This window comes from Hyposmocoma kahamanoa, unplaced genomic scaffold (genome assembly GCF_003589595.1).
Source record: "Hyposmocoma kahamanoa isolate Upper Pololo Valley unplaced genomic scaffold, ASM358959v1 99879, whole genome shotgun sequence".
NCBI classification, from domain to species: domain Eukaryota; kingdom Metazoa; phylum Arthropoda; class Insecta; order Lepidoptera; family Cosmopterigidae; genus Hyposmocoma; species Hyposmocoma kahamanoa.
In genome coordinates, this window is record NW_020656077.1 from 5749024 (window position 1) to 5775852 (window position 26829).

The 26829-nt window shown below is 39.3% G+C and overlaps 1 protein-coding gene across 10 annotated transcripts in view; it reads left to right on the forward strand.

Annotated features, from left to right (window-relative positions):
* Positions 1–26829, forward strand: part of LOC113239525 (trithorax group protein osa) — a 95726-nt gene that overhangs the window by 45202 nt on the left and 23695 nt on the right. For all 10 annotated transcript variants that reach the window (XM_026476565.1, XM_026476574.1, XM_026476572.1 and 7 more), the window contains exon 5: positions 24000–24129. In XM_026476565.1, the coding sequence (XP_026332350.1) occupies positions 24000–24129 (130 nt within the window). The remainder of the gene's footprint in view (positions 1–23999; positions 24130–26829) is intronic.

Here is a 26829-nt window from a genome sequence, read left to right on the forward strand (position 1 = left end):
TTCTTGCACCATACTCGTACGTCCTTAATTATTTTAATTCAAAGAAGTTAATTTTAGAATGGAAGTTGTGTACTAAGACGTAACTTTTAAAATTTGGATATTATATTGAAATGAATGGTAACGGTAACGTGATGAATAATGTGTTTGTTTTTAACAGTTTTGTAAGGCGATAATATGCTCCAGTTGCAACCCTAGCTGCGTAGCGCAGCTCGACGAGGTCGTGTAGATAGAGCGGGGCTGTTTGATGTTGATTGATACCGTTAGGCGGGCGCGCATTGTCTCGCTTGGCCCGCCGCCGGGGGAACCCAAATGAGTGGAATTATTAAACCCGGAGCCCGTTCCGCGATGTGACGCTTTTTGTAATGAATGTACCGATCGCTCGCTCGGCAGCCGCGGCGCTCCAAAACGAGGGGGACTCGCCGCTCCTATCAATTGTACGCGCACAAACGGCCACGTTGCCCGCCAACCCTACATTGTACACGACGTTTTCCAATCGAAGTTTCCAAATTTTAATAATTGAAATTTCCTTTACTTTGACTGGTCAGTTGATCGAGTTTTTGATTTGAGCCGTCACTCCTTTAGGAAATGGTGAAAAAGCAATTATAGAATTTTTAATAACTAGAAGTGCTGACGACAGCTTACATGCAGTCAACGTAAAAGTTCAAACCGGGAGGGTTTTGTTGTTTTTGTGGGTTAATGAGTTTTTCCCAAAATACAGTATCAACTTTTGGTGAAGTCAATTTTGGAAATTCCGCAGCGTATAAATGTAACATATCACAAATATAAAAAATGTGTTATTGGACCTCGTTAACCGTCATTTTAAATTTTGAGATGACATCAGCACGAAGGGAGTAAGGAATTATTCACCGCGAGTCGCTGGCATTCAACGCGCGCAAGAAACGCGAAGGGTTCTAATTCGAGTTATTTATTTATGCAACTTTACTGAATGACTGCCGGCACAAGAGAAATATTCACCCGGTCCCACAGCTCGGGTAGGGGAGTGCTTTGTAAAAATGTCCTTTTACTGCGCTATTCATAATCGAGTGAACGCACTTACCCTTTGCCGGTGTAAAATAATGTTTATTTTGTACTTAAAGTTGAAACCAGCCCATGTGCCATTATTAAAAATGTCTTGTGCGATCTGTGAGAAAACGGTAGCGAAAGCTGTACGGGAGATAAGTATGCTCTGCAAACAGTACATTATGAAACTCGGATCACCTGCAACTTAAATGGGAATCGCATAAATAATACAGTAATATCAAACACTGTTACAAAAGACAAAAAACAAATAAAGCTACTTTTAGAGTTAATTTGGAAGACTTATATAACAATGTAAAGGTAATGCATAAAGCGAAATATTCAAATCTAAAAAACGAGAGGCAGAGTGCTGCGAGCTCGGTGCACGTTCATAATAAACGAGATTGAGTGGGGCGGTGTAGACGCAAATGAATGACGGTAACAGCGCGCGGCGTAATCAGCCAACAGGCGACGTGTTCGCATGTAAAAACAAATACATTTCACTCTGAAAATATTCATACGAATTTCTTTAGAACAACGTACACGTAAATGACATTCACATTTAACGACGTAGCGCTGTGGCACACTAACACAGACATGAGTATTTTTATATAGCAAAACAGATGATCCTGTTCTTCTAAATGAACTAAAATAAATAAAGCATTGCCTGTGTATGGAAAAAACCACCAAAACATCATTATGTGTACTTTGTGACATGGAATAAGAGTTTGTTGAGTTCTACGCAAGCTCTCGTCCTTTTCGGGACTAGGCCGCCCGCCATCGTGCACAGAATTCCGACTTCAAACGAAATAAGTTTATCGAGTAAGGCTCGTCGCGCCCCACGCGTCCTTCGCCTCGTTCGTCGTTCCCCGACAGCACAACTTTTCTGATGGAGAGCCCCGACCCTGCCTCCACCCGCCTATCTGCAAATTGCTATAGGGTTGACAAATAACACAAACCATCGATGTGTCGATATATTATTCTCGTAAAGTACTTTTACAACGCTTTAATTATGTATGCTGTCTTTATGTATGTATATGAAAGAAACATTATTGCAATGCTTTGGCAAGATTCTTAAGTTGATTACTTGACAACGATAACAAACGTTTTTTACTTTAGAGAACATTCAATTATTAAGTTACCATTTCTCGGCATTGCGTAGTTTGAAAACACTGCCGCATTAAATGTGATTTGCCAAACGGGAAGCTTTTCGTACAAAATTGCGAATAGTCGGGACTCGCGCACGGGCTCTTTTCGTTTTAATTGAATAAGCTGAGGGAGCTACATAATCCGGCCCTGGTACGCCCCGAGCGCCGAAATTCACGTAGGCTGTTTGTTTTTGTTCCCAAGCCTTGTTCCAACTGCTTTCCGTTTCAACTCTCTCTTGCTCTCGCTCTACTTTGCTCTCAGGTTCGCGTCGCCTGCTCGACGAAGCAAATGAATTTATCATTAAATTGCCTTAATTATCGACTATTTAGCCCGCCGTAGAAAACTTCGCAACTGTGACATAAAATACGTTTCAATCAATGATGTAAGAGCCAAAATGCACGTATAAAATTAACCAGACGAGAGAGACAATAATAAATTGTGCATTGATAATATTTTATCAGGACCGTATATTTTATTTAGTGATCAGACAGATGGATGGAGCGGCCGCATTCAACTTCGAATGTAATTATTGCGGTCCGATATCGATAATGGGCCGCGGACTGCTTTCAACGAAATGTGGTCGCCACTCATTTTCATAAGTTTTATTCATTTATTCTTGTTACAAAACATTCGTTTTTTTTATTATTTCATTGTTGTAATATTTAAAAACAAAGCCTTTGGTTAAGCCCGTATACTATATCATTAAGTCGTATCTAATAAAGATAATCGTGGTGCAAATAAATTAATTAACCAATTAATAGTTTTCAAATCAGACAAGAATATTTTATATTTATTGATTTAATATGCAAAACGTGAAGTATACGTACTATGAAAGGGTCCACAATAAAAAGATTTACCCCAATTACGGGGTCCGTAGGTCGGGACGAGCGGTTTAATCGCGCTGTAAAAACGCCGGATCGCCGGTAACGAGGTTGTAAAACCGGACCCGTTGCCCCGTAACCATACGAAATGCTTTTTGATAGGTACGCACTAAAAAGGCGACTGGTTTGCTTATTTTTTTTAAATTGTCTACCAATTCGTGTTACAACGCCTTAGGTATTTCAGTCCCACGACGAAGTGTTGTAGCTGCCGAGCCAAAAATATTTGGGACTATATAACGAGTTTCTTAAACAATGTCTAGTTTTTGAAATACCTACTTAGCTTATGGCTATCGAATGCCGCTTAGCTAAGTTCTCATATTAGTCGGAAAAAACACAATGTAAATATAATATTACTACAATTAAACAGATTTGGCCTGTTTTCCGCCAAGATATTGGCATTCTATTTTACAGTTCTTCCAATGTATGCACAAACGAGTCTTGTTCCACAATCTGCGATGAGATCGACCTTGGCCTGAGGTACACGGTCAGATTCGGCCAGGGACATGCGGACTCTCCTGGCTTTGCAATGCTTTATTACTTTTGGGGTCAGCTGTCCGCGGTATGAAAAATATGTATACGCTTGTACGAAATGACCTAAAACTATATGCAACCCCAAATTATCATCGATACCTAAAGTCATGGTCGATACATACGTGTTACATCTTAATACAAATATGAATTCCAAATACTCTCTTATATGTATTTATGATATACATAATACTTTTATGATATGTATTGAATACACAAAAATGTACAATAATATGGTATTTGCCCGCATTTATTTAAAATACAAAATACATGATCATTACCACTAACCGGACACAACGAAAGCATTCGAAATATTAATGTGTACATATTTTCGTACGAATTGAAATATAAATACAAAATACGTACTTGTATTTGAAATTCACATGTTTGTATTTCAAATACCTATTTAAATTACCGTAATTTAAGCCCAGCTCTGCTGACAGGTACACTAGAACTTAAAATTATTAATTAATGTTAGATGGCCTCCGCGGCCGAGTGGCTTGCACACCGGTTTTCATGATGTCGCCATCCCTGAGATCCCGGGTTCGATCCCCGGCCGGGTCAGTGTAGAAACTAACTTTTTTGTGTTTGTGGTACCGTCATTGTTTCCGATTTCTATAACACACAAGCGCTTTAGCTACTTAATTTGGGATCAGAGCAACGTATGTGATGTTGTCCAATATGTTTTTTTATTTAATTTAGTAGCAGTAGAGCTTCTTTTAAAAGTACTCGTCCAGGGAAACACTGCCACCTTACCTATTTCTGCCGCCAAGCAGTAATGTCACCATTACTGTGTTCCGGTTTTGAAGGGTAAGGGTGCAGGTGAAATTACAGGCACGTGAGACTTGTCAACTTACGTTTCAGGGTGACAGGCGCAGTGGCAGTGCCCCTCAGATCTTTGCGATTTTAAATTCGTGTGTGGCACTGCAACTGTTGTGGACAGGCGTGTAGCTTATCGTCAGGCGTAGGACTTGTTCGTCCCCGTCATCGTCGTTTGTTGAAATTACAAAAAAAAAAATTGTTTATGTTACCCCTTGTGCACGTTTAAAGGTATATTTTGCGATTCAGACGGACGTTACTAATTGTAGACGTGCACTCATAGACATGTGCATTGAGAGCGCTAAAAAAGGTTGTATTATATTGAATCACTGGCCATATATACCAGAACGTTGTAATTTTAAAAAAGAATTACTTCAATCATGGGCAGTTGTTCATTTGAACGTTGTTAACACAATTCATTCATTTTTTAGCGTTATAATAATATGTCCATAAGTATATTTTGTTTTCACATTACAGATGGTTTAGGTTTCCCAAGGTTTAGCGAAAATCCTCTCAAGTTCCTTCTAATTAAAACATGACTTGTACTTGCGATACGTAAACCATAAATTGGAAATTGATTGTAAAGTCATATGGTTAAAAATATGCGCGTTACAGCAGCGAGGTGCCATTAGAGCCTCGTGTGGTTTCGTGTGGAACGCGATGTTTGCAGAGGCCGCAATAGACCCACTAAATGCAAAATGTTCGTGAGCATGTGATAGCTCCTTCGCGTGTAGGGTGTTAGTTCCTAAACCTGATTCGATATAAGTAACATTTTTTGTTATTTACAACTTAAAGATGGACATTCGATTAATGTACATTAATACGATGTAGTAACAAGTATCAATTTATGACCTAAATGCAGACTGTATATATATATTAACGCACACACTCATAGCCCCGCCCTAGGGAAACCCTGTATTCCAGGTGCCAAAGACACACAAATACACAACCACAAATTACACCCAAACTAACGAGAGAAATAAATGTAACCCGTACAAATATTTTTCCCGGCCCGGGAATCGAACCCGGGACCTCTGCATGGCAGACCGGCCACGGGGGCAGTTGAATGTATGGTGGACACACGATCGGCAACCGGTCTTGCGTATCGTAGAAGAACGTACTTTGTCAACTAACAGCACCGAACCCTTATATCACCATTTAATGATCAACATTGCCATGGTTTACTGTTTTACGCCGGATTATTATAACATGTACTTAGAAATTCCATTTATAGCAAAAATTTGAATACATTACCGTTGTATAAGCCGAAAGTAATTGAGCATTTACGAGCACAAACGTATTCGAATAAATTCAATTCAGAAAACATTATTGTCGAAGTTCATAAATAGGTGTTGCTGTAATTGCCTTCCATGTAAAAGTGGAAATGTTATTTTATCGAAGCCAATTTATGATCAAATAGGTATGAATTCTTTGAAAATGTTTGGGAAATAGACTTTATTTCTGATAATGCCATAATTATTTGAAATTCTATTTTAGATATGTAGTCCCAATAGGAATTTGAAGATACCGGGATTTATGACTTTTCAAACGCCTTAAGAGTTTTAAAATTGGATATTGCTTCAAACATAACAAAAAGATTGATTAAAATAAATGTCGATTTGAGAAGCTATTTCCCTTCTAGTTAATACACTCGTCGGTTAAGAAATAAAATTGTACTCTCTCCGTTATTCTTAGACTATTGATAATGTAATGTAAATATAATTAAGAGACATAAATTCCTTTGATTCGGCTGAATTCGAACTACCAACTTTTACGCCAAACCAGGGCGGTCGCTCATACCGTAGCGCAGTTGGGAAACTGTGCTACGGAATGAGTTACTAAACCTTACCAATTTCTCTATATTCCTGTTGTAGATCTTTGTTTTTTTTTTTTACGACTTTTGCCGTAGCGTCACCTGTGAGAAACCTATGAAAGTTTTTTCTTCACTCGTTTTTTTAGTTTTGCTCTTTTTGTTTCGTGTTTATGAATAATAGCTACAAACTGGTGGAATTTTTAACAAAAATGAATAGCATGGTAGTAAAACATCAAGATCAGTAAAATAAATATTGCTCCTAAGAAACATTGTCAAGGTTACATAAATAGTTAAACCTGAGCAACTGCTGAAATAGCCAAAATTTAAGAAGAACAACAGCAAAGTGGCACCATCCGTCATCATTGTTCATCAAAATAACATTAAAATCATTCATTTGGGCAATCTGTCATAAGATTCAGTTATATTGTCACTAATGTATGTATATTTTAACTTTCTTTTGTTGTGAATTCTGAGTTGTAACCTGAATAATTAAGAAGTCTAGAGGCCGTCACGTCATGCCTGTAATAACATTTTTTTTAAATCTTTTAATTTTATATATATATGTCTTTAAAGTTCGAACATATAGTTACAGTACAGTACAGCGTAAACGATTGATACTTCAGCTGTTTATGTGTTTATGGAAAAAAAAGGTGTTAACGGGTTTTCAAGTCAATAAAATACATTACTTTTTTGGGGCAGTGGGTAAAAATATCCCTGTATGTTAAGAGCTAGTCACTTGAAATTTAATTTCAACTCTATGTCTCTTGCGATAAGGACGGTCTAAAGTGTCAAGCAGTACGCGCTCTTGAATATGCTACTGTACACATTAAGGCTTGTTATTTATCTACTTACACAGGGGAATTATAAGCCTGTTATGCTATAGTATATATATTAATAGATATTGTCTTTTCCTTCTATTTTTTTTTCTTTTAACAGTTTCAGGAACGTTCAAAATGTAACATTCTTTGTTAATGCTAACTTACAAATATGTTTTATTTACAAATATGCCTCAGTGTCAGTAATTTAAATGATTGAATAATTTATTTCTTTACGATTATAAATGCGCTCAAAAAATTGATTTTGAATCACTGTGATCTGCCGTGCGGCATACAAAGTTTTCCTAATTTTTATGGAGGCACTCACGCAGTACTTTGTAAATAACCATGCAGTCCAATTAGTCACAGCCTAACACTGATAAAACATGATAATAATTATAAATTTAGTCTGCTAGTTTAACGTACGAGTGTAAGAAGAAAGAATGTAAGTTTTATAAGAAATCTTCGACATTGTAGAATGACTTATTTTTAATACAATGAAATATCGGGAAAATAAATAAGGGGTAGGAATCCTGCAGACTCGTTCAACATTACGGGTAAAGCTACTGATACTTTTGATTTTGTATTTATACCCACCCTGAAAGTGATAAACTCCGACTATTCATATTCTCAATTGAAATACCAGTAATCCTCAACGGTTATAATAATTTCGTAATAATCAATCGATTTAACTGCGATCAAACATACTTACCTGAAGTATAATCTTAATATCGGAGAATATTGACATAACGTTACAAGTTATTGTGAGTGTAGGCTCCCAACTCGCATTAGGCCGAAAGCAACATATGTAGAAGTAAAACTTAATAAGTACAGATGGACATGATAATAGAAAACGTGGTTTTGCTACAAGAATTTAAAAACCTCGTGCGTTGCGACGCCTGCAGTGTTTGTCAAGTCGTTATTATTTTAGCATTGCAGAACGGATATGTGCAAGCTTCGTCGTAAAAAGACTGTCCCTCGTTTTATAGCGCGGGCCAGGTCAGAGCGGGTCGCACAGCCACTGTTCCGGGTGGTCGTAACCTGTAGACCACCCTCCTTGCTTTATTAATTTCCATAATATAAACAATAACAATGTTTTTAAAAGACTCAGTGAAGCATTACAGCGGAATTACAAGTATGTGTCAATCGTATTAACGAGATGCTTACGGAACGAGTATAGAAAAAAATAAGTTGATTATTATATTTAACTGCCTCTGTGGCCGAACAGGCATAATTAATTCTTTCTGAGATGTCACTAATCTACTTCCACAGTGTCTAGTAACGTACGTCGCAATTAATTTCATAATGGTTTTTATTTCACGTCAATCGAAGAACTAACGGAATAAACTAATTATTATTAATAATTATTTAATATTAGCTTAGACTATTTGACCACGTCACAGAAATAGACTCAGCATCTTCTGTACCGCCATGACATAAGTACTTAATATGCAAAGTAAATTACTAGATTAAATCACGACATCTCGTTCTAACAAGCTTGGATTGGGAGCATTCACGTGCATTGTATTGAGCGTGTCGTGCACCCAATTACTCGATATCTATTGAGATTCGTAGCTATAGGCTAGTTACCGGAGGAGAAGCGGCAAAAATTGTTTTGCTAGATCATATGGTTTAGGTATTTACTATTAAATAACGGTCTTCACTTCTTTGAATCACAATCACAACAGAACTTTTGAGAGCGGGCGGCAAGCCGATACTTGAAGTCCTCCAGAAGCTTTTCAATTCTGTCATCGTCGAAGGTCAAACGACGAAGGCATGGGGCAGAAGCGAGGTCGTCCTGTTCTTCGTAAAGGGTGATAAAATACTTTTGAAGAACTATCGACCAATCTCGCTTCTGAGCCATATCTATAAGTTGTTTTCGAGAGTTATCGCGAATCGTCTCGCTCGCAGGTTTGACAACTTCCAACCTCCCGAACAAGCCGGTTTCCGAAAGGGTTTTAGTACCATAAACCACATCCATATGCTGCGGCAGGTTATACAGAAGACTGAGGAGTATAACCTGCCATTTTGTTTTGCGTTTGTGGACTATGAGAAGACCTTTGATTCGATGAAGACCTGGGCGGTGCTACAGTCTCACCAAAGGTGCCTAATGGACTATAGGTATATCGAGGTGTTAAGGTACTTATACAAAAACGCCACTATGTCAGTCCGATTCCAGGATTAGAGCTCTAATCCTATCCAACTGCAACGAGGCGTGAGACAGGGAGATGTGATATCTCCGAAACTGTTCACTACTGCGTAGGAGGATATTTTCAAGCTTCCGGACTGGAAAGAACTTGGCATGGTGATCACATATGGATCAGAAATGTGGCCTCATAAGAAGGCACAAGGTCACTCAGCGGGCAATGGAGAGAGTGATGCTCGGTATTTCCCTACGTGATAAAATCAGAAATGGGGAAATCCGTAAGAGAACTATAAGGTAACCGACATAACTCGAAGAATTGCTCAGCTGAAGTGGCAGTGGGCGGGGCACATAGCTAGGAGAACCGATGGCCGTTGGGGCGGAAAGGTTCTTCAATGGCGACCGCGCACCGGACGACGCTCAGTGGGTAGGCCCCCCCCACCAGGTGGACCGACGATCTGGTAAAGGTCGCGCGAAGCCGATGGATGCGAGCAGCGCAGGACCGATCGTCGTGGAGATCGTTGGGGGTGGCCTGTGCCCAGCAGTGGGCGTCGTATGGCTGAGAGTGAGTGAACGGTCTTACAAAAATATGCATTACACCTAAGGATATCGTCTAAAGAATGTGCTAATTTGTTACACGATAGGACGTTTCTTTACTCGTCTGTATAAAATCCTGAAAACAGGCTAAATAAAAGTCTAAAAGGAATTATTTAAGAACAAAATATCGAATTTTGCCCATAATTATGCAGATGTTTTTTATCTTTGAGTACTACAGAGAATCGCTAAGGTTTCATTTTCAACTGAGGCCCTATAGTTTTCAATTCACATTTTCCCAAAATTTGTTTTTCCCAAAATTCCCCGTCAGTCGTTATCGGACGCTTGAAGGTTTTGTGTTAAATCAGCGCGCGTGTTGCGGAACGCGAGAGGCGGTTCCCTACACCTCATCTCTTAAAATGTAGTCTCGCGTACGCGTATTAATGACGTTTAGGAGTCAATACCAATCATTGCATTTCGCTAACTGTATTCATTCCTAAGAACCCTAAAAAAAGAAAAAAGAAAAGAAAACCTAAGAACTCGATATGTATTCATTCATTAAAAATTTTTTTCAGATAATACTACTTTAGAACATGATCCAAGCGCAGATTAATAAAAGCATTGACTTTAAATGGTTGTTTTTTAGAATAATCGTAAGGTGAACATTTTTATTTTTAGCGTATAAATAAAATATAAATGTATGCTGTTATTGTAATAGTGATGACATTGACCTCGCGACCCTTACCACTAACGTAAACAGTGTCACCGCAACCATCAATCACAGACTCGTTTGTGACGTACCGCAACTTGCACTGCGACTAGACATGGAGACCCAATTTGATTAGCCTGACCCTCTGTATCGGGGCAAATCCACAATCCTCGTATCACTTAATTGTTTATTTCACAATTTCGACACGGAGATTGTTCCGACGTCATATTTTTAATAATGAAACTGTTTCGGTTTATAATAAACGTTGGAATAGACATTATGCGCGCATATAATGCAGGCAGGCTGCAACAGGGAGCTAGCGATTAGAGTACTAGTCGGCCAATGATGTCATCTGATTGCGATGAGCGGGCACGCCTCGGCCTCTGTCGCCGATTCGTGACCAAGACTCTACACGACTCATGCATACCTAGAAACGCTTGGAAGTAAATTGAACTACTTAAGCGCATTTTCTTAAGTAAAAAAACAGTTGCTGTTTTATGCTGGAACACGGGCGGGTGAGTGTCAATATAATGGCAATCTATAGCGTTGCCATGTACGTAAGTGAAAAGTAAAATGTAAATGGTGTACTAAGATCTGGGACCAATGAGAAATCAAGAAATGCTTTATTTCGAGAATCTGCATTACCAGCGGATCGAATGCATTATCACCTTGAATGTACTTAAGAAATCCCATTGCTAAAGGTTGGCTAAAGTCCAACGGGGAACCCCACATTACCAGACGATTTAATAATTATGGACTTTTGTATGTGTTAATACGTGTTTACTGATGTTTGTATCAAGCTTTCATTCATCTGGCTCCGTAATGTTTGCTTATTTCGTCCGGGATGTAGGTGAATGTCACGTTGCACCCATTTATGTGTTCAGTGTGAGTTGTTTATTTATAGCAAAGCAGTCGAGCTAGAACCACCAACAGTGTTTCTTGTTAGAAAGTGAGAGTTCCAAGTTTCTCGGGAATGCGCTCCGCAAATTCGAGGCATCGACCGAGGGCGACAGCGTTGGGGATTTGGGTCGACTTATGACTTACAACATTTACTCATTGGTACATTTCTACATCGAGATATTACTTGTGAGTAGGATTTTGAAAAGTTATTTTGGGAATGTTACAATTGTCGCTGAACTTTAAACGGTAGGTAATTTAATAGCGTCAGGTTTAGAATAATGTTCATATGATTTCGAAGTTTAACCTGTGGAATACCATTGTTCGCGGCATACTTGTTTCTCGATCCCGTAAATAAGACTCGGGGTTCCTACGGACAATAAATAACTAGTGCAACGATTGCGACCGCGCTCGGGATGAGTGGGATCGGGGAGGGGCCGGCCATTTTAATGTCCCGACGCCAGACTTTATATTAAACATTCAACCTTGGCAATGGCCTAAATCGACATCGGAACATGCATACACACCCACTCCAACCTTGGCAATGGCCTAAATCGACCAGGGACACGCGTACACACCCACTCCTGTCGTCACGGAAAAAGTTCACTCGTTTAATTTCGACACTTCTTGATGCTATAAATAAATAATAAACGTTACGTGCTTACTTCATACTCTGCGCCATTTAGACGTAATCTTTGTTTGTGCTGTTGACATTGATTTAGGTCGTAGCCATGACTTTCAGGTCTAACTGTGTTTGTCCTTATTTACGCTTGCATTATAAACTTTTTTAACTTTTGACGCCCTAGAATAACTTTTTCCTGTTCTGAATGAACTGACGTAACTGAGTGAAATTGTTTAAGTATCACCATGTGTATTTTGAATTCTTAACACACAAAACAGCCACGTGTTGTATCAGCGAGTGGATTCAATATTCAATATTTGTGCATTTGAATGTGATGCGTAAAGTGTAGCACGCTAGTGCGCTAGCGTATATTGTGTGCGGTTTATGCGACCTTTGAAGATCCTCGACCACGTTGCGCCATTTGCTTTTATTTTACCACCAGACTGCTCTTTAGTATATTTAATAATATTCATCGAAAATTTCAGGTTTTCAAACATAACAGGTCAAGACCGAAATCAAAGTTTCGCTTTACTTTATTACTAAATCTAAAGTCCTAGGTTGCACAGAAAATTAAAACTACAGCTTGTCTCATAGTTATATTTTTGTTTTGTGCCTATTACAATATGTGTATTAGCGTGTGATCAAATAAGTTATGAGTTTCCTTGAGGTCGGCACTTGTTTATGAGACGGATCAGTTACATCATACCCGGCGTCATTACGTATGCATTGAGTTTGCCGGTATTGTTATCGAGGAAGTGGCGAGCAAAGTGTGTCACTGACGAGAACAGAGGCAGGGTCGAGATGCCAGTGACGCGACACTGGTTCGGTTGCCTAATTTACGTTAATCGCTGCATTGTGCCACCGAATAAAAACACGAAATATGCGTTACAACTTACCAAAAACACAAATATTGTCGCTACGACACGCAACTTGTTCAACAAAAACCGGAAGTTGCACAGACTGCATACCTACGAAAAATAATAGACATGAAGAAAGCTGTGAAAGCATGGATGACTGTGCTGTCTTTGCATTTCAAGGTTCCGATGGATCTATAGTCTGCCCAGGTTAATCGTAGCCTTACATTGTAACATAATGAAACTTAAGAATTATATGAGAAAGAAACACGTTGGCTGGTGGTGGTTTAGCTTGCAGGTGTTCGGTGTCACTACAAAACTGGTCGGGCATCCGGTTGGAGCCTCGCGCAGCGCCCGACAGATGGCGCTGCACGCAACCGTCGCTGCTACTATACACAAATATTTCCCTTTCCTGTTGACGTTGCGGTTGTTTTGAAAAACCTATCTAAATAACGCGAAAGTCGTTCGCAATTTCGTCACGCATTAATTATTTAACTCTACAGCCGCCTATTTTTCCGCACTATATTATGCATGTTTAGTTTGTCGTGATAATTTATTTATACAAATCTATATTTGTGTGAGAGTATCAAAGTAAAAACAAATTGTCTAATTACGCGGTGGTCGGTCGCTTATGTAACTAATGGCGGCATAATCGGGCTCGAGGAATCCGATCGTAAACACGCTCGCTAACCCACTAAAACATATTTCTTTTATTTTGCGGAGCGACCGACCCGCAGTGCCTCCTCCAGCCAGCCGCCACTTAATAGAACAGGTTTTTGTATCGGAGTTAACGATAATTCCGCCGGCGAGTTGCTGCCTCACCCTCCCTGCATATTTTCTTAAATCTAAAGAAACGCGTCGTTTTTTAAATGCTCTAGCATCCCGTTTCCACATGTAAATGTATGTTTAATTTATAATTTGGTCTGCACCACAATTATCAATTTTTCAAATAATTAAATGCAGTTTAATTAATGAACTATTATGAATAAATGAACGCAAGCAATGATTATTTAAAATTGATATTTTGAAATGGTGCTCTCACGCAGACCGTTGGGCGTCTTTTATCCTGAGTCCCGCTGGCGCCGCCGTGGCGCGCCACCGAGTTTCATCAACCTCTACAGCCATTACATTTTTTTCCCTCCGCTCCTTGATTGAAGTCTTATTTTTGTTCGGGGCTTGTCCGCCTAATGGATACTATTCATATTGGTGCTAATCGAAGAGAAACATTTCATTAGGGAAACATTAAATATAGATTAATGTGAAATTTAAAACAATATTAACGCTCATATTATTACATCTAGTCCGTTTACAACTAATTTTTTTTATAATGCCAAGTAATGGGACGAACAAGTCGTGCGCCTGGTAGTAAGCGACGCGCCTGTTCCATACAGTTGCAGTGCCACTTATGCTTTGAATCACAAAGTTCTGAGGAGTTCAAAGTTGACAAGTCCCATGTGCCTATAATTTCACCAGCACCCTAACATTTCAAAACAGGAAAGAAGTACCTAATGCTCACATTTGACGTCAGAAATAGGTAAGGTGCAGTACTCCCCTGGATGAACTCTTTCACAAGGACTTCTACTGCTACTAAACTGATGTACTAAATTCGTATATCTGTATGGTTTCGGTGCACAGATGCGATTAACCTGTATTTGAAATTCAATATGTATCCCTGTTAACAATGCGACAATAATAAAATTTGCACCGTATAATGCGATACAACCAATGTATCCACACAATAGGATCAATATTGCCTAATTATAATTAGTCACCGGGGAATCACTCGTGGCCTCGTATTGAACTGTATCAGCACCACACACCGTCTTGACACTGCTGATTAACAATAAATAATGCTCATACATGTTCTTATTATCATCACACGTCTGTTGTTGTGTGCGAACGAATTCGTGTTTATAATGACGGTTGGATTCTGTAACTATCGTCTTCATTACACACCGACAAAGTCGAGTTATATTTATTCTTCAACGCATCGTTCAAGTGTGTGTGTTGTGTATGTGTAACCTTTCTTTTGTTGATGTGTGACGATTTAGTTCTGCTTTGTTTGTTTTGAATTATTCAGATAGAATGCGTCCTTGCTGATTACATTTTGTTTACAATTTATGGATTTATGGAACATTGTTACAACAATCCCTTTATCAAAGACTTTCAGATAACGCGTGAAAGTTTCTATAAGTTGTAATAAAGCTTACGAAACTTGTGCAGTCGAATTGCAAGAAAGGTTGCGTTGTAAGTGAATGACGGCGTTTGAAGTCTCGTTGGATGCGTGCAGAGTAGCAGTGTGCTTGGAGCGACCGACCCCTCGTTCTACGTTCGCTGACGTGCCCTCGGTTGTTCGTCCGTAGTTATACATATGGGTCGGACGAAGCAGCGGCGTGCCGGCGCAATATTATCAGCTCGGTGAAATCGCTCGCCCGCCCGCTTCACCGCACCGCGCGCCTCGCCTGCGCCAGTCGCCGTGCGCCAACTGAAACGCGCGCACCGCTAGCGTAATCGAACGTACAATATCCCACACGAGTCTCTCGCTCTGTACTTACATCGTCGTTTGAACGGTTGCGTTTCTAACGTCGGGCATCGGTCGATTTTCTTTGAAAAGTAAATTTCTCGTCTTTATAACGGGTCCGTTAGTAAGAAGTGCATGTGCTCCGCTCGTCTCTATCATTTCTCCGTCAGTAACATTCCCAGAAGTATTCAAGACAGCCGTCATCATAAGGCTGCCTGCGAACACAGTAAGTATCGGTCGCATGACTCAATGTAAAATGGGACGATTCTTATCTACCGTCCGTGCTCTGTGCAAGTGTGTGCGTGACTGTGTGGAGACAGTGACTGCTCCGATTTCGTGTGCGTAACATCCGACCGCGTTAGCGTCTAAGTGTGCGTTGGCTCAATACTTAGTTCTATTTTGTGACTGCGGCTAGATGTTTGTTTTTATTATCATATGACCGATGACTGCTGCAAAGTTTGTTTAGACCAAAAGTTTTGATGCCAACTTTGAAGCTAACAATGAGAGATTATTTTGGCAAAAATTTTGAATATGTTCTTTAAATATTTATAGTTACAGTGCTCATGTTGAGGACCAGGCAATTATCGTCATTATTGCAATGGTTACTTTATGGAACGGGATCCCACTTTGTCGATTAGGTTACACGACGCTGCCGCGTTTGCCGTCGGAAACATTGTAGGCGTATTTGAGCCGAGAAAGAAAAGATGATATGAAACTAGCATAAACCATTTCGTTAATTATTGTATATTTAATTAATGCGTATATAGAGATGGCCGGCAAATTCAGTTGGTAATAATTAACGACTCCCCTTTTTCGTTAGTCTAAAACTATTATGACTTTCGCTTCACTCAATTGAACTGTATTAGTTAATCAATTCTGCCCTCCTTATCTTAAACAGCGCATTTGCATTTTGGTAACTTATGTGCCACATAAAAGATTATTTTTTCTTTGAAAAATGTCAATTACGTTGATTTTGCCTAACAGTAAAACTGAAACTAAATAGATATAAAAAAAACTGCAAAATAGGGGGTTGTAGATCTCATTTTGCTGATTCCAGATAATGTTAATAACTCAATTTCGCCAAATATGTTGATAACGTTGTTGTATGATAAGGAGACGGCGGAATTGTTGAGTTCGTACCACACTACTAACCACACTAACTATTTCTGCCGCCAAGCAGTAATGTTAGCATTACTGCGTTCCGGTTTTGAAAGGTGCTGGTGAAATTGCAGGCACATGGGACTTGTCGACTTATGTCTCAGGGTGACGGGCGCAGTAGCAGTGCCCCTCAGATCTTTGCGATTCAAAGTTCTGAGTAGCACTACAACTGTTGTGGACAGGCGTGTAGCTTACCATCAGGTACACACGACTCGTTCGTCCCGTCACTTGATATTATATATAAAAAAACTAAGGTTAGTGAATTAGCATAATGCGCTTCTTTTAATTTAAATCTGTAAGTTGTTTTATATCTAATTATAAAATTACCTTTCGAATAGTTTGTTATATTACATGTAGAGTAGTAAAATTTAAGACAAACTAAAATTATGGTAATCACCAGACTCGTCCTTAAATGATTCACAACGATTAACAATGCACTTATTGAAATAAATTCCTAATGAAACAAAAGAAATTCCCAAGCCATTACACCAACAAATGTAAGTACAATATATATAAAGTATCTTCATATAATATTTAGCTAACAGAATCGAAATAAAAGGTAAAACTAGTAGTTGTAAGCATTGACTTACAAATAAATGGACGACTGGTCTAATACAAAAACCACGAAAAAAATGTCTCAAATCAACCTATTTAAACGTGACATGTAAAGGAATATGAAAAAGCTAAAACATTGAATTTAAATTGTAATGTCATCGAGGTACTGTCTAATTTTGCTTGCTTCGCTATCAGTCGAACAAACGAAGACTAAAGCGTGAATGACTCTCTGTATACGATTTTAACGCCCTATAAGTTCGGACACTTTTTAGCGTGGACCCGACGTCCATATAATTGTAAGTCAATGGTTGTAAGGTAAAATTTATTACGAGGGAGGGACGGGACTAAGTGGAGACTGTAATTATAATACGATACCCACTGACACTCATAATACATACGCTATAATATGACTGACCTTACTAAATTAGTGATCTATTTACCTATTTATTTATTTTCTTCAAATGTCTCATTTGAGTTCTTCCGAAGTGCTTTCACACGCAACACATTGTTTCATCTAAATCGACTATTTACTGGTTGGAATAAATATACGTCTGGACTTGGAAAGATGCAAATAGTGTAGTGTCAAAACACAAAGATAATTATCCTAATATCCAAATAAATAGACAACATCATATCCGTTTACAGTACCGAAATGGCAAACCAATAACGCACGCTATTGGTTTGTATTTGCAAAGAGCTTTCAGAGTATTAATTTCTGACAACCGCATTTCACTCGAAACAAACAACTAATCTCTCTTGCAGTGAACGAGCCGACCACACTATTTGCGATGAGATTCACAGAGGGACGCAGTAATTAAATAGGAACTATTTGACTTGCTTTAATGCCGTTAAATGTAAAATTTGCTCCGCTTTGTGAATTTTCATTGCTCAAGTTTTCAACAAATGTTCTTAGACCGCTTTACTTTCATAGAGACCTAACTCCATATAATTGAGAATTTTCGTTTGCTGTAAATAGACTAAAGAATTATATTACCCGCTTATATTTATGACGCGGAAACGTTACAATAAATTATTATAAAGAAATAACTAATAAAATCACGTGATAAATTGATTTTTTTATCAGTAAAGTTAAAATGATTATTGTGATGTGGTCTTAAATCCGTCATGTGCTTTCTTGAATACTAAGTTTGTTTTTTAATTTTCTATAACCTGTATCTCTACTGGGATATCGTTATCAATGCGCATGTGCCGACTCTGTTTATGTGCATATGTGATTATTTAATGCAATCTCATGCTCCGCGGATCAGAATGAGCAACGTCCTAACCGCCGCTAACAAAGCGATTTGTTCGTCGATTTTATTTGTCTTGTCGTAAAAACTATAATGCCGGAGAAAACGGCGGCGTATCGCACATTCCTCTTGTGCCGGTTGCTCATACAAATTATACGATGTGTGTTACGTATAGCTAGGTAGGTGGGCCGTCATTATTTATGTTCTCTAACAGGCTCAGTGGTGTGGGTTAAAATCGGAGCAGTCAGCTGATCATTCATGTGTGAGTGCGTTCTTCGGGAAACACCTTACGATGACGTGTGCGAGTTGCGTTTAATTGGACATTCACATTGTTCCCTCGTATTTTTATTGCCGTATTTATCGACACGCTTCATTATTTGCAAATTGCTGTTCCGATTTAGTTGTGGATACAAAGTTAAACAATTTTCTGGAAATCTTGTTTGCAGAAGAATTTGTTCAGATTATCAAAGCAATCGTCACGTCTGTATCTAAAACCGCCACAGCAAAATCAAAAGAACTGCTATTTAAGTTTCTACGTATCAACCCTAACACTTTGTACCAAGTAAACTATGTTTTTTCCACATATGTCATTTGGTAAGAAAACCTGATACCGTGAGTCGGTGATTAGGTACATTGGCAACTATAATTTTGCTAGTCTTCCTGCGGCTCGCCGTCGTCGTCGCCGTACAATTTATAGCTGTTTTTTTTTTCAACTTTTAAATGACTGTGCGGGCAATGAATGACGCTCACACGTAGGATTAACCTTCAATAAAAGATTATTATCATTCGAATTATGGAATACGTCTTATAGTATTTTTTCATTTTGTGGTATTTGTTTTTTCATAATGCAAGGACCGGCAAGTCCAGAGTGTGCTGCTCATGTTGGTAAATTTTGACCGGCGTTCTTGTCGTCGCCTAAACAATACTAGAGGACGTCGGGGAAAGTTGTGCTTCGGCGGCGCTTTGTCCCGTGTCCCTTCGTCACAAATAAATAAGACCGACCGGTATCCGACAACAATAATAATAATTCGCTCCGGCCCCGATCAGCTGTTTCGCCGACACCGACCCGTGTAACAGGTGGCCTATAAAGACATTCAATAAAGTGTACCACTTGCCTTCGTGCGGAACCGTCTACTTTACACAAATACACACACATCCACAACGAACCCAAGTCATTAAACTTTTTTCACAATCACGCCGCCTTAATTATGACCTCATCTGTGTCGATACGTCGCTAGTAGAAAAATGCTGCTATCCGAAAACAGGGCTTCATTCTTAGGTTACGCTTTTGTTACATCGTAGCTTAGCGTTATTGACACTACATAAGGTAACATTGACTGCTATAAGTGACGCTACTTTTGAAATACTAATAAAATTTGTGCCGGATCTAACTACTAATGTTATAGACAAGCCATTAGTACTAGGTGTCATTTAGTATTTATGAAGGTGGTGAGCACAAACTACCTATGCACCGCTGGCACCGCGTTACTTTGGTATTTGTGATTTCATGTACACTTTTTTGTGGATCTTATTCGAGTTCATTCTAGATCTGCGAAATTGTGTTTGGATTTCCTGCTACGTTTGGTTTTTAGCTTGTATATGAATTAAGGTACGAGTACAAAATGATATCGAACGTTGGAGTGCAGTGCCGGAGTTAGCGTTTGGTATTGAGAAGGGAGTAATTCGCGAGATTCAACATTCGCTCTCGATAGCGCGCGGTCGCCGATGACGAGCCGGTTATGTAATGTAAATGTTTACGTACCTACCTACAACACGTGCCCGCAACCACGTGCCCCAACCGAGAACACTAGCCTTGTGAATTATTTATTTACGAGGCAACATTTTCACACGCCGGTCGACGAACTCTTGAATGATCTTGGAACGCATTTACGGTGATTAATCTCGACATGTTCTTGAATGACATTGCTACACCAATATTAGTGCGGCCTACTGCTAATCTTGGGCAGAAAAAAATCTCTTTGTAATTATTGGACAATATATCTTTCTACACGGAAGGATAATAAAGTTCATTCTGTCAATGTCTTTACATCGTTTTATTCTTCTATTATCTAACGCTAGCATGAAGTGAAACTACCACATCGAAATCTGAGAATGAGATCGTTCTTCAAGTATTTTTAAGTTGTAAGTAGTACTGTATCGTTCAAAATTAATATTGATTATGTATGTATAATATTGTTATGATATGTGGCCGAACGGCTACCATGCCGGACTGCCACATAGAGGTCCCAGGTTCGATTCCCGGGCCGGGAGAAATATTTGTATGGCCTACATTTATTTCTCTCGTGAGTTTGGGTGTAATTTGTGGTTGTGTATGTGTGTGTCCATGGCACCCGCGACACTGGGTTTCCCTAGTGCGGGGCTATGTTGAGTGTGTGCGTTATTATTAGTATTGTTCTATACAAAACGCAAACTCTAAAAATCAAGTTAGGAACATTAATTACGTTTATGAGCTAAAAGCTCATAAGGTCATCAGTCATCAGGTCTTACGTTTATGAGCGTATATCATGTCACTATCATTCGTATACGTATGAGGAACACCAATGAAGACCATTTCAGCGCAGTGTATGAAACCGCAGCTCAAGCAATTGCAGCAGCAAATGAGACAAAAAGGTAGGCGATTTGCGGTTATTTCGACAAGCTCGGCCCATCACCTGCCTATTTATAGCATGGCACTCCGAAGCGTAGCTTTCGTGCCACTGACCTAGCCTACCAGATATAATAGATCCGTTTAAACAACACGGCTACGAATCATATAACTAGAATTAAGCCATTATGATTCGCTGTATGTCTTTACTAGGCGTCTACTTCTGATTCATTACTTTTCGCCCCGTTCTATGTAATAGGCAAAACTACATAATGATGATATGCGACGCGCAGAACTGAAAGTTTCCAGTAGTTTTAAATTTTTCCTCGAAGATGTCGCTAATTGTTACCATACTTGTGTCTGAACCTTTCTCTCAACATCAATGGAGTCTTTCAAGATAGACGTCGCCTCATTCCCACTGCACTCTCTACGTAGGTAAGGCGCTGATGTTGTTTGCTGACAAATTTCATTTAGACCTCGAGCATACGAGCTATTTTTCTCCAATCGAGTGTGCACATGAACTACTTTTCAGTCGTTCAGGTTGTCTCCGTCTAACGAAAATGTTTCCAACGTAAGACGGTTTCGTCAACCCGCGCTCGCAACCTGGTCGATAGAGACAGCAAAAAAATTAAATTGTGAAGGTTTTTACTTCCACCGAAAAGTTGTGTTGGAATTAGTTATGACGGATAATTTCTCCAATTAAACTAATTATGCGTCGTATCCTGAACTCTTCACGATAAAAATTTGAGTTTGATTTTCTTTTTCTCTCTCAGATTCACTGTTAACCGGCCAAATTGGTTTATCTTTATCGCAACAAATGGGTTTTCGCAATATTTATTTTATAATCTAAAAGGTACTCATTCGTTTTCTTTTTCCTATCTCCAAAGTAACAACGACCTTACATCAAAAAGCGTACGTAAAAAGTTGTCAGCATCATCATGCGTGCACGTGTAATTGTCACTGTTTTTGACTACGACTAAACCGCTTGCTTGGTCAGAGAAAAATCGTTCATGTAACCGGGCCCTTACTCGTCGGGCACAGTGTTCATTTTGTCAAGAGAGCGGTTTGATGTTTATTTCCGTCGGGATTTAGGCCAAGTGCAGACGGTTGGCTGAATTTCTTCTATGTTTTCGTATACTTTGAACAACTTTTGTGTGAAGTATTCGCGTTTCTTGTATATTGATGATTATGCTTTAGTTGTCCCTTTCGCTGGTTAAGTCATTAAATTTAACTAGATTTTGATCATCGAACTTTGCTATTTTGTTTCCCCGGGATTGATAATAAGCTTTATATTTTTTCATTATTCAATTTCTTTTGACGTTGAAATAAATGTCTTATATTTCAATCTCGCCATACGATTATCAGTTTTGTATGCTCTACCTTAATTACTATCTTATTAGTAGCTGGTTACATTTTTCAGTTTCACATAACTATGTGAATATTCTTCTAGAATAATCATAAATACTATCTCTATATACCGAAACACTAGATAGAGGCGCTCGGCACGTCCTAACAGCTTCCAACAACAATAATTAATTGACTCGTCCGTTCGTTATCGTGCTTTTATATTGACGTTCCCGAGCGAGCAAGTGAGCGAGGCGCATTCGGAATGAAATTTCCATAAAAACTTTTGTGCTCCAGCGGACGTTGCGAGCGCACGTTAAAATCGTCGGCTGGCAATAAAACAGCGGCCGGTGCGGCGAGGCGCGACGAAGCGAGTGGCGAGTGCGACAGAGACAGAGAGAGAGATAATGGACTTGGTACGAAATGAAGAACGCGCTGCCGCGCCGAGCGAGCGAGTTGGAGCACGGCAAAAACATCGGCGTGGTTATCGCGCTCCCTCGCCCCGCACTGTGCCGCACCGCGCCCCCGGGACCGGACTCGTCTGATCGACGCCGGAGCCTCTCGCAGGCGAACTAACCTCGACAGCGGGGGGTCGTGAGTTGCCTGCTTGCCTCAGCGAGCTCTTTCGAACACTGTGAACGCTCTGCGTCGCCGCCGCTCTCTCTATAATGTGACTCGAATTTTAAAGTTGAAACCATTTACGTTACGCGTCTGTTTGACAGTTTATTCTTGTCTACTGTGAACACAGTCTAATCGCTTTTACCGTTGTATCAGCCTTATCGATAGGCCTGTAGATTGATTTACGGCTAGCTGCGTGCATTCACTGCTTTGAAACGGTACGTAAATATTTATACCATAATAATTATGATTAGCAATTTGTCCTATTTATGTGTAAGTATTTTATTTTGCTAGGTCCTGGAGTACAAATTTAATTTAATGTTTCGTAGGCATTTGTTACATATTTCTTTCCACAATGTGCAAGTGGACAGTGCATATTTATACCGTGTTCAGCAATATTTCATAATTATACCATTGCCGAGAACTTGTTTTTGTTTAGGCATTGCTGTTTTAAAAGCATTGTTAGCGGGAATGTGGTGTGCGGTTTTATAGTAGATTACCGCAAGAGGCCGTGCTCCGATGACTTGGCCCCGTGCTATTGTGGGTTGCGACTACCGAGGTTGCAGTGTCAAGGTAGCTAACCCCAAGCTTATGACTGGGTGCGTTAAAGTACTGACGATGGAGAGTACTCAAAAAGCATGCTTTAACGATTTCTTTTTCAAATCGATTACTCAAGCAGTAAGATTCTGTTCTTTTTGCGTGACTCACAGTGGGCTAATTCTTTTCCTTAAACGCGAGTAACTGGTACGATCTTTGTGAAGGCCAAAGAAGAATAAAGTTGCAAGTAAACCCTGGAATATTGAAAAAATAATGATCTAACTAAAAGAAAAAGAAACTAATTTACCTGAAGTATAATGGATCTAATCTCGTCTCAATTTATGCAAATGTGAATCAATTTCAATGTTAGCGGCAAATGAATCGAGAAATGGGTTGGAGTTGCCGTGACATTTTAGTGATGTTTCGTCCGTTCGTTCGTTGCCAAGACCAACGATATAATTAATTTACCCTGAACTTAGCAGGTACCTATTTTGTCGTAGTCACAACTTGGTACACAAAATTCAATCCTAATGGTTACTATAACACAAAATTGTAAAAAGAGCCTTTTCTTTAGATTGGGCATTTGTAAAGGTTGTTTGTGGTATTAACGACGCAATTGTTTTGTCGCAGGATCTGACAGGCCAAAACAGCAATGACTCTGGAGGCAGCGGCAGCGCAGGGCGCGCCACCACACCACACTTGAGGCCTACGCCCAGCCCTACCGGCTCTAGCGGCTCACGATCCATGTCACCTGCTGTCGGTAAGTACCTTATGCCTATAATCTATCTTAAAAATAACTTTATAGCAACAAAGGGACGTCGGACTGAACCTTTAAACCCCCTGGGAAAATGAACACACGACAACTTTTGTTTGCTTTTGTGCTGTTACGAGTATTAAAATGGATTTCAGGGCAAAGGTGGTTTTAGCGAAGAAAGATTCAGGATTTCTTTTAGATACAAAAATATTTAATATTTACTATAAATAGTTAGTTGGAAAATCATGTAATCGACGTATGAAAGAGGAGGATCTCTTTGTGAGACTGCGACATCTACCAGGTGATCCGCAATTTTTGTTTACTTATTGTTTTAGTTTACTGATTGATTTCATTCATTTGTTTTAACGATGAAGGAAACTTTTTAATTTCTTTTTATGATTTTTGAGGTAAGCGAGAGCTTTAAAACGCAAAGTTTTGATAAGCACTGCCATTGCGCCCGTCACCCTGAGACATGAGTTGACAAGTCCCTTGTGCCTGTAATTTCGTCAGCACCCTTATACTTGTAAACCGGAACACATAAGCTTGGCGGAAGTAATAGGTAAGGTGACAGTACTTCCCTGGCTGAACTGGTTCACAAGGAGCTCTACTGCTACTAAATCATAACTAAATTTTCGTAATTTGAACTATCGTAATTAATAGTGGAGAAGATGAACTCAAAGTATGAAGAGATGTGAGAGTAGTATTTTTAGAAGAGACCCGTGGCAACAACCGTTTAAAACATCTTGAGGAAGCTTTGCATGTTGAAGAGTTGAAGTTGTTTAAGAACATGGCCTCAGGTAATGAGCTCTAAGGGCGTCATATTGGATGACAGCGAGAAACGGTAGCTTAAGAGAAGGGCTTAATTACCTCGCTATTAAGATGGATGCGTGAAAATGTGTGAGTTATAAAAGACCGTACTGAAAAACAAAGGGTGGAAAATAAATTTTCATGCTCATGGAAAAAGGAAATCAGGCGTTACGTATTTGACGTAGGTACACGGTCGTAACATGGCGTAGTGCATTATTAGGAGTCTTTGAGGGCATGACATAGCAAGCGTGCGAATTCGATAACCATACTCGACATAATATTATTTTATTTTATTTATTATAATATTATTTTTCCAACTTAAATAATGAAATAGTCAACAATAGTGGGCGTTAAGGTTACGTTCTTTCGGGTGGTGGTAATAGAACGCTGTTTTCCTGATTTATATTTGGAAGTAGTTAAACCCGCCGTGGAATATGGTTCTGTATTCTGTTCGGTCGTGGAGGTTAGGTTATTTTATGTTGACTGGCAATTTGGAGATCAAGATCTCCAAATTGCCAATTAAAAATAACTTTAAACAAGTATGGATGAACGATTATGAAGTTTGTCAACTCATAAGGCAAATCCAGCAATTACGCAGCCTAATAGTAATTACTGACTTTTGTAAGTATTTTTTAAAGAAACGTTTTGTTTGAAAACCATATGAAAGGAGCCAAGAAGCTTAACTAGGCCTTAAACGTGGCTCGTTACAGGTTCAACCTTGCGAAGACATGTAAATTCGTAGGCGAACGCAGTTGATAAATCCTCTCCTACTCCTACTTTAGCTTGCATTAAATTTGTATGTACAACATAGAGTTGTACAAATAAATTTAATTCAATTCAAATTTCGCGAAACAATACCAAAAACAGTTTTTTTCTATTTTTATAAAAATTTGTAGTTAAAAGGACCTAGATTAATAAGTATTAAGAGTATAAAAAAGAGAATTAGGTAGAAAAGAAGTTAATAGAAAACTTCGATTCGACGAGTTTAAAAATTTTTGACGTTGGATTAAAAAAATTGGCAAATAAAGTGTCTGTAGCTTAAACAAGATTTGAACTTAGCATCTGAGTTTGGGTCGACACTACTTTGTAGCGTAGAATATTATCATACCATACATTACAATATCATACAAACGCGAATACGAAATGTTCTTATCATAGTTTGCCTGAATATAGCGAAGAGATATAATCGAAATCTACGTACGAGTACACGCATAAATAACAAACGATTGTTGCCCTCTCGACTCGAAGTCAAAGTTAGCAAGACAAACCTTGACACGATTTGTCTATCAATGAAAACGCATCCTGTTGCGCAACAGCTGATGCCAGAAGTGCATCTGCTTACTCTCGAATGGTTACTACAAATTTCAACCTTATATCGCCGTGATAAGAGCTTATATACTTGAGGGGAGGATATTCTCCGGTTCCTTTGTTTGGTCGCAGTCGTGTTGATCAGATTCGTTGTGCATACTCCGTCACCGGCAGACACGGGCTTTCCCGACATTGACCCACATAGAGCGGGCGCCCAGAGTACGCCGTATTTTGCCCCTTTTGCGGGCGCGAACCACCCCCTTTCCCCCCACCTTATGTACGAGGCACGGGGTGGTCGCGGTATATAGGGCCTCGTGAAAAACTTACCCCCCTCCTTCAGAGCGAACACGCAAAACAGGACCTTCCACCGTTAAATCCTGATGTGCCTGCGATGCACCGCGGCGGTACCATCGACAAAAAAAACTATTTGGGGGACAAAATTTGAATTGTAAACATTCAGCACATTCCGTTTAGTACCGAAAGTACCCTGAACATTGTTCTCCATCAACAGTTACTGTTAAAATCCGCGCAAAAAGATAATTTACGAGTATCAGGGAGGAGTATCTATCGTTTATTTATCTTTGCTAAGAT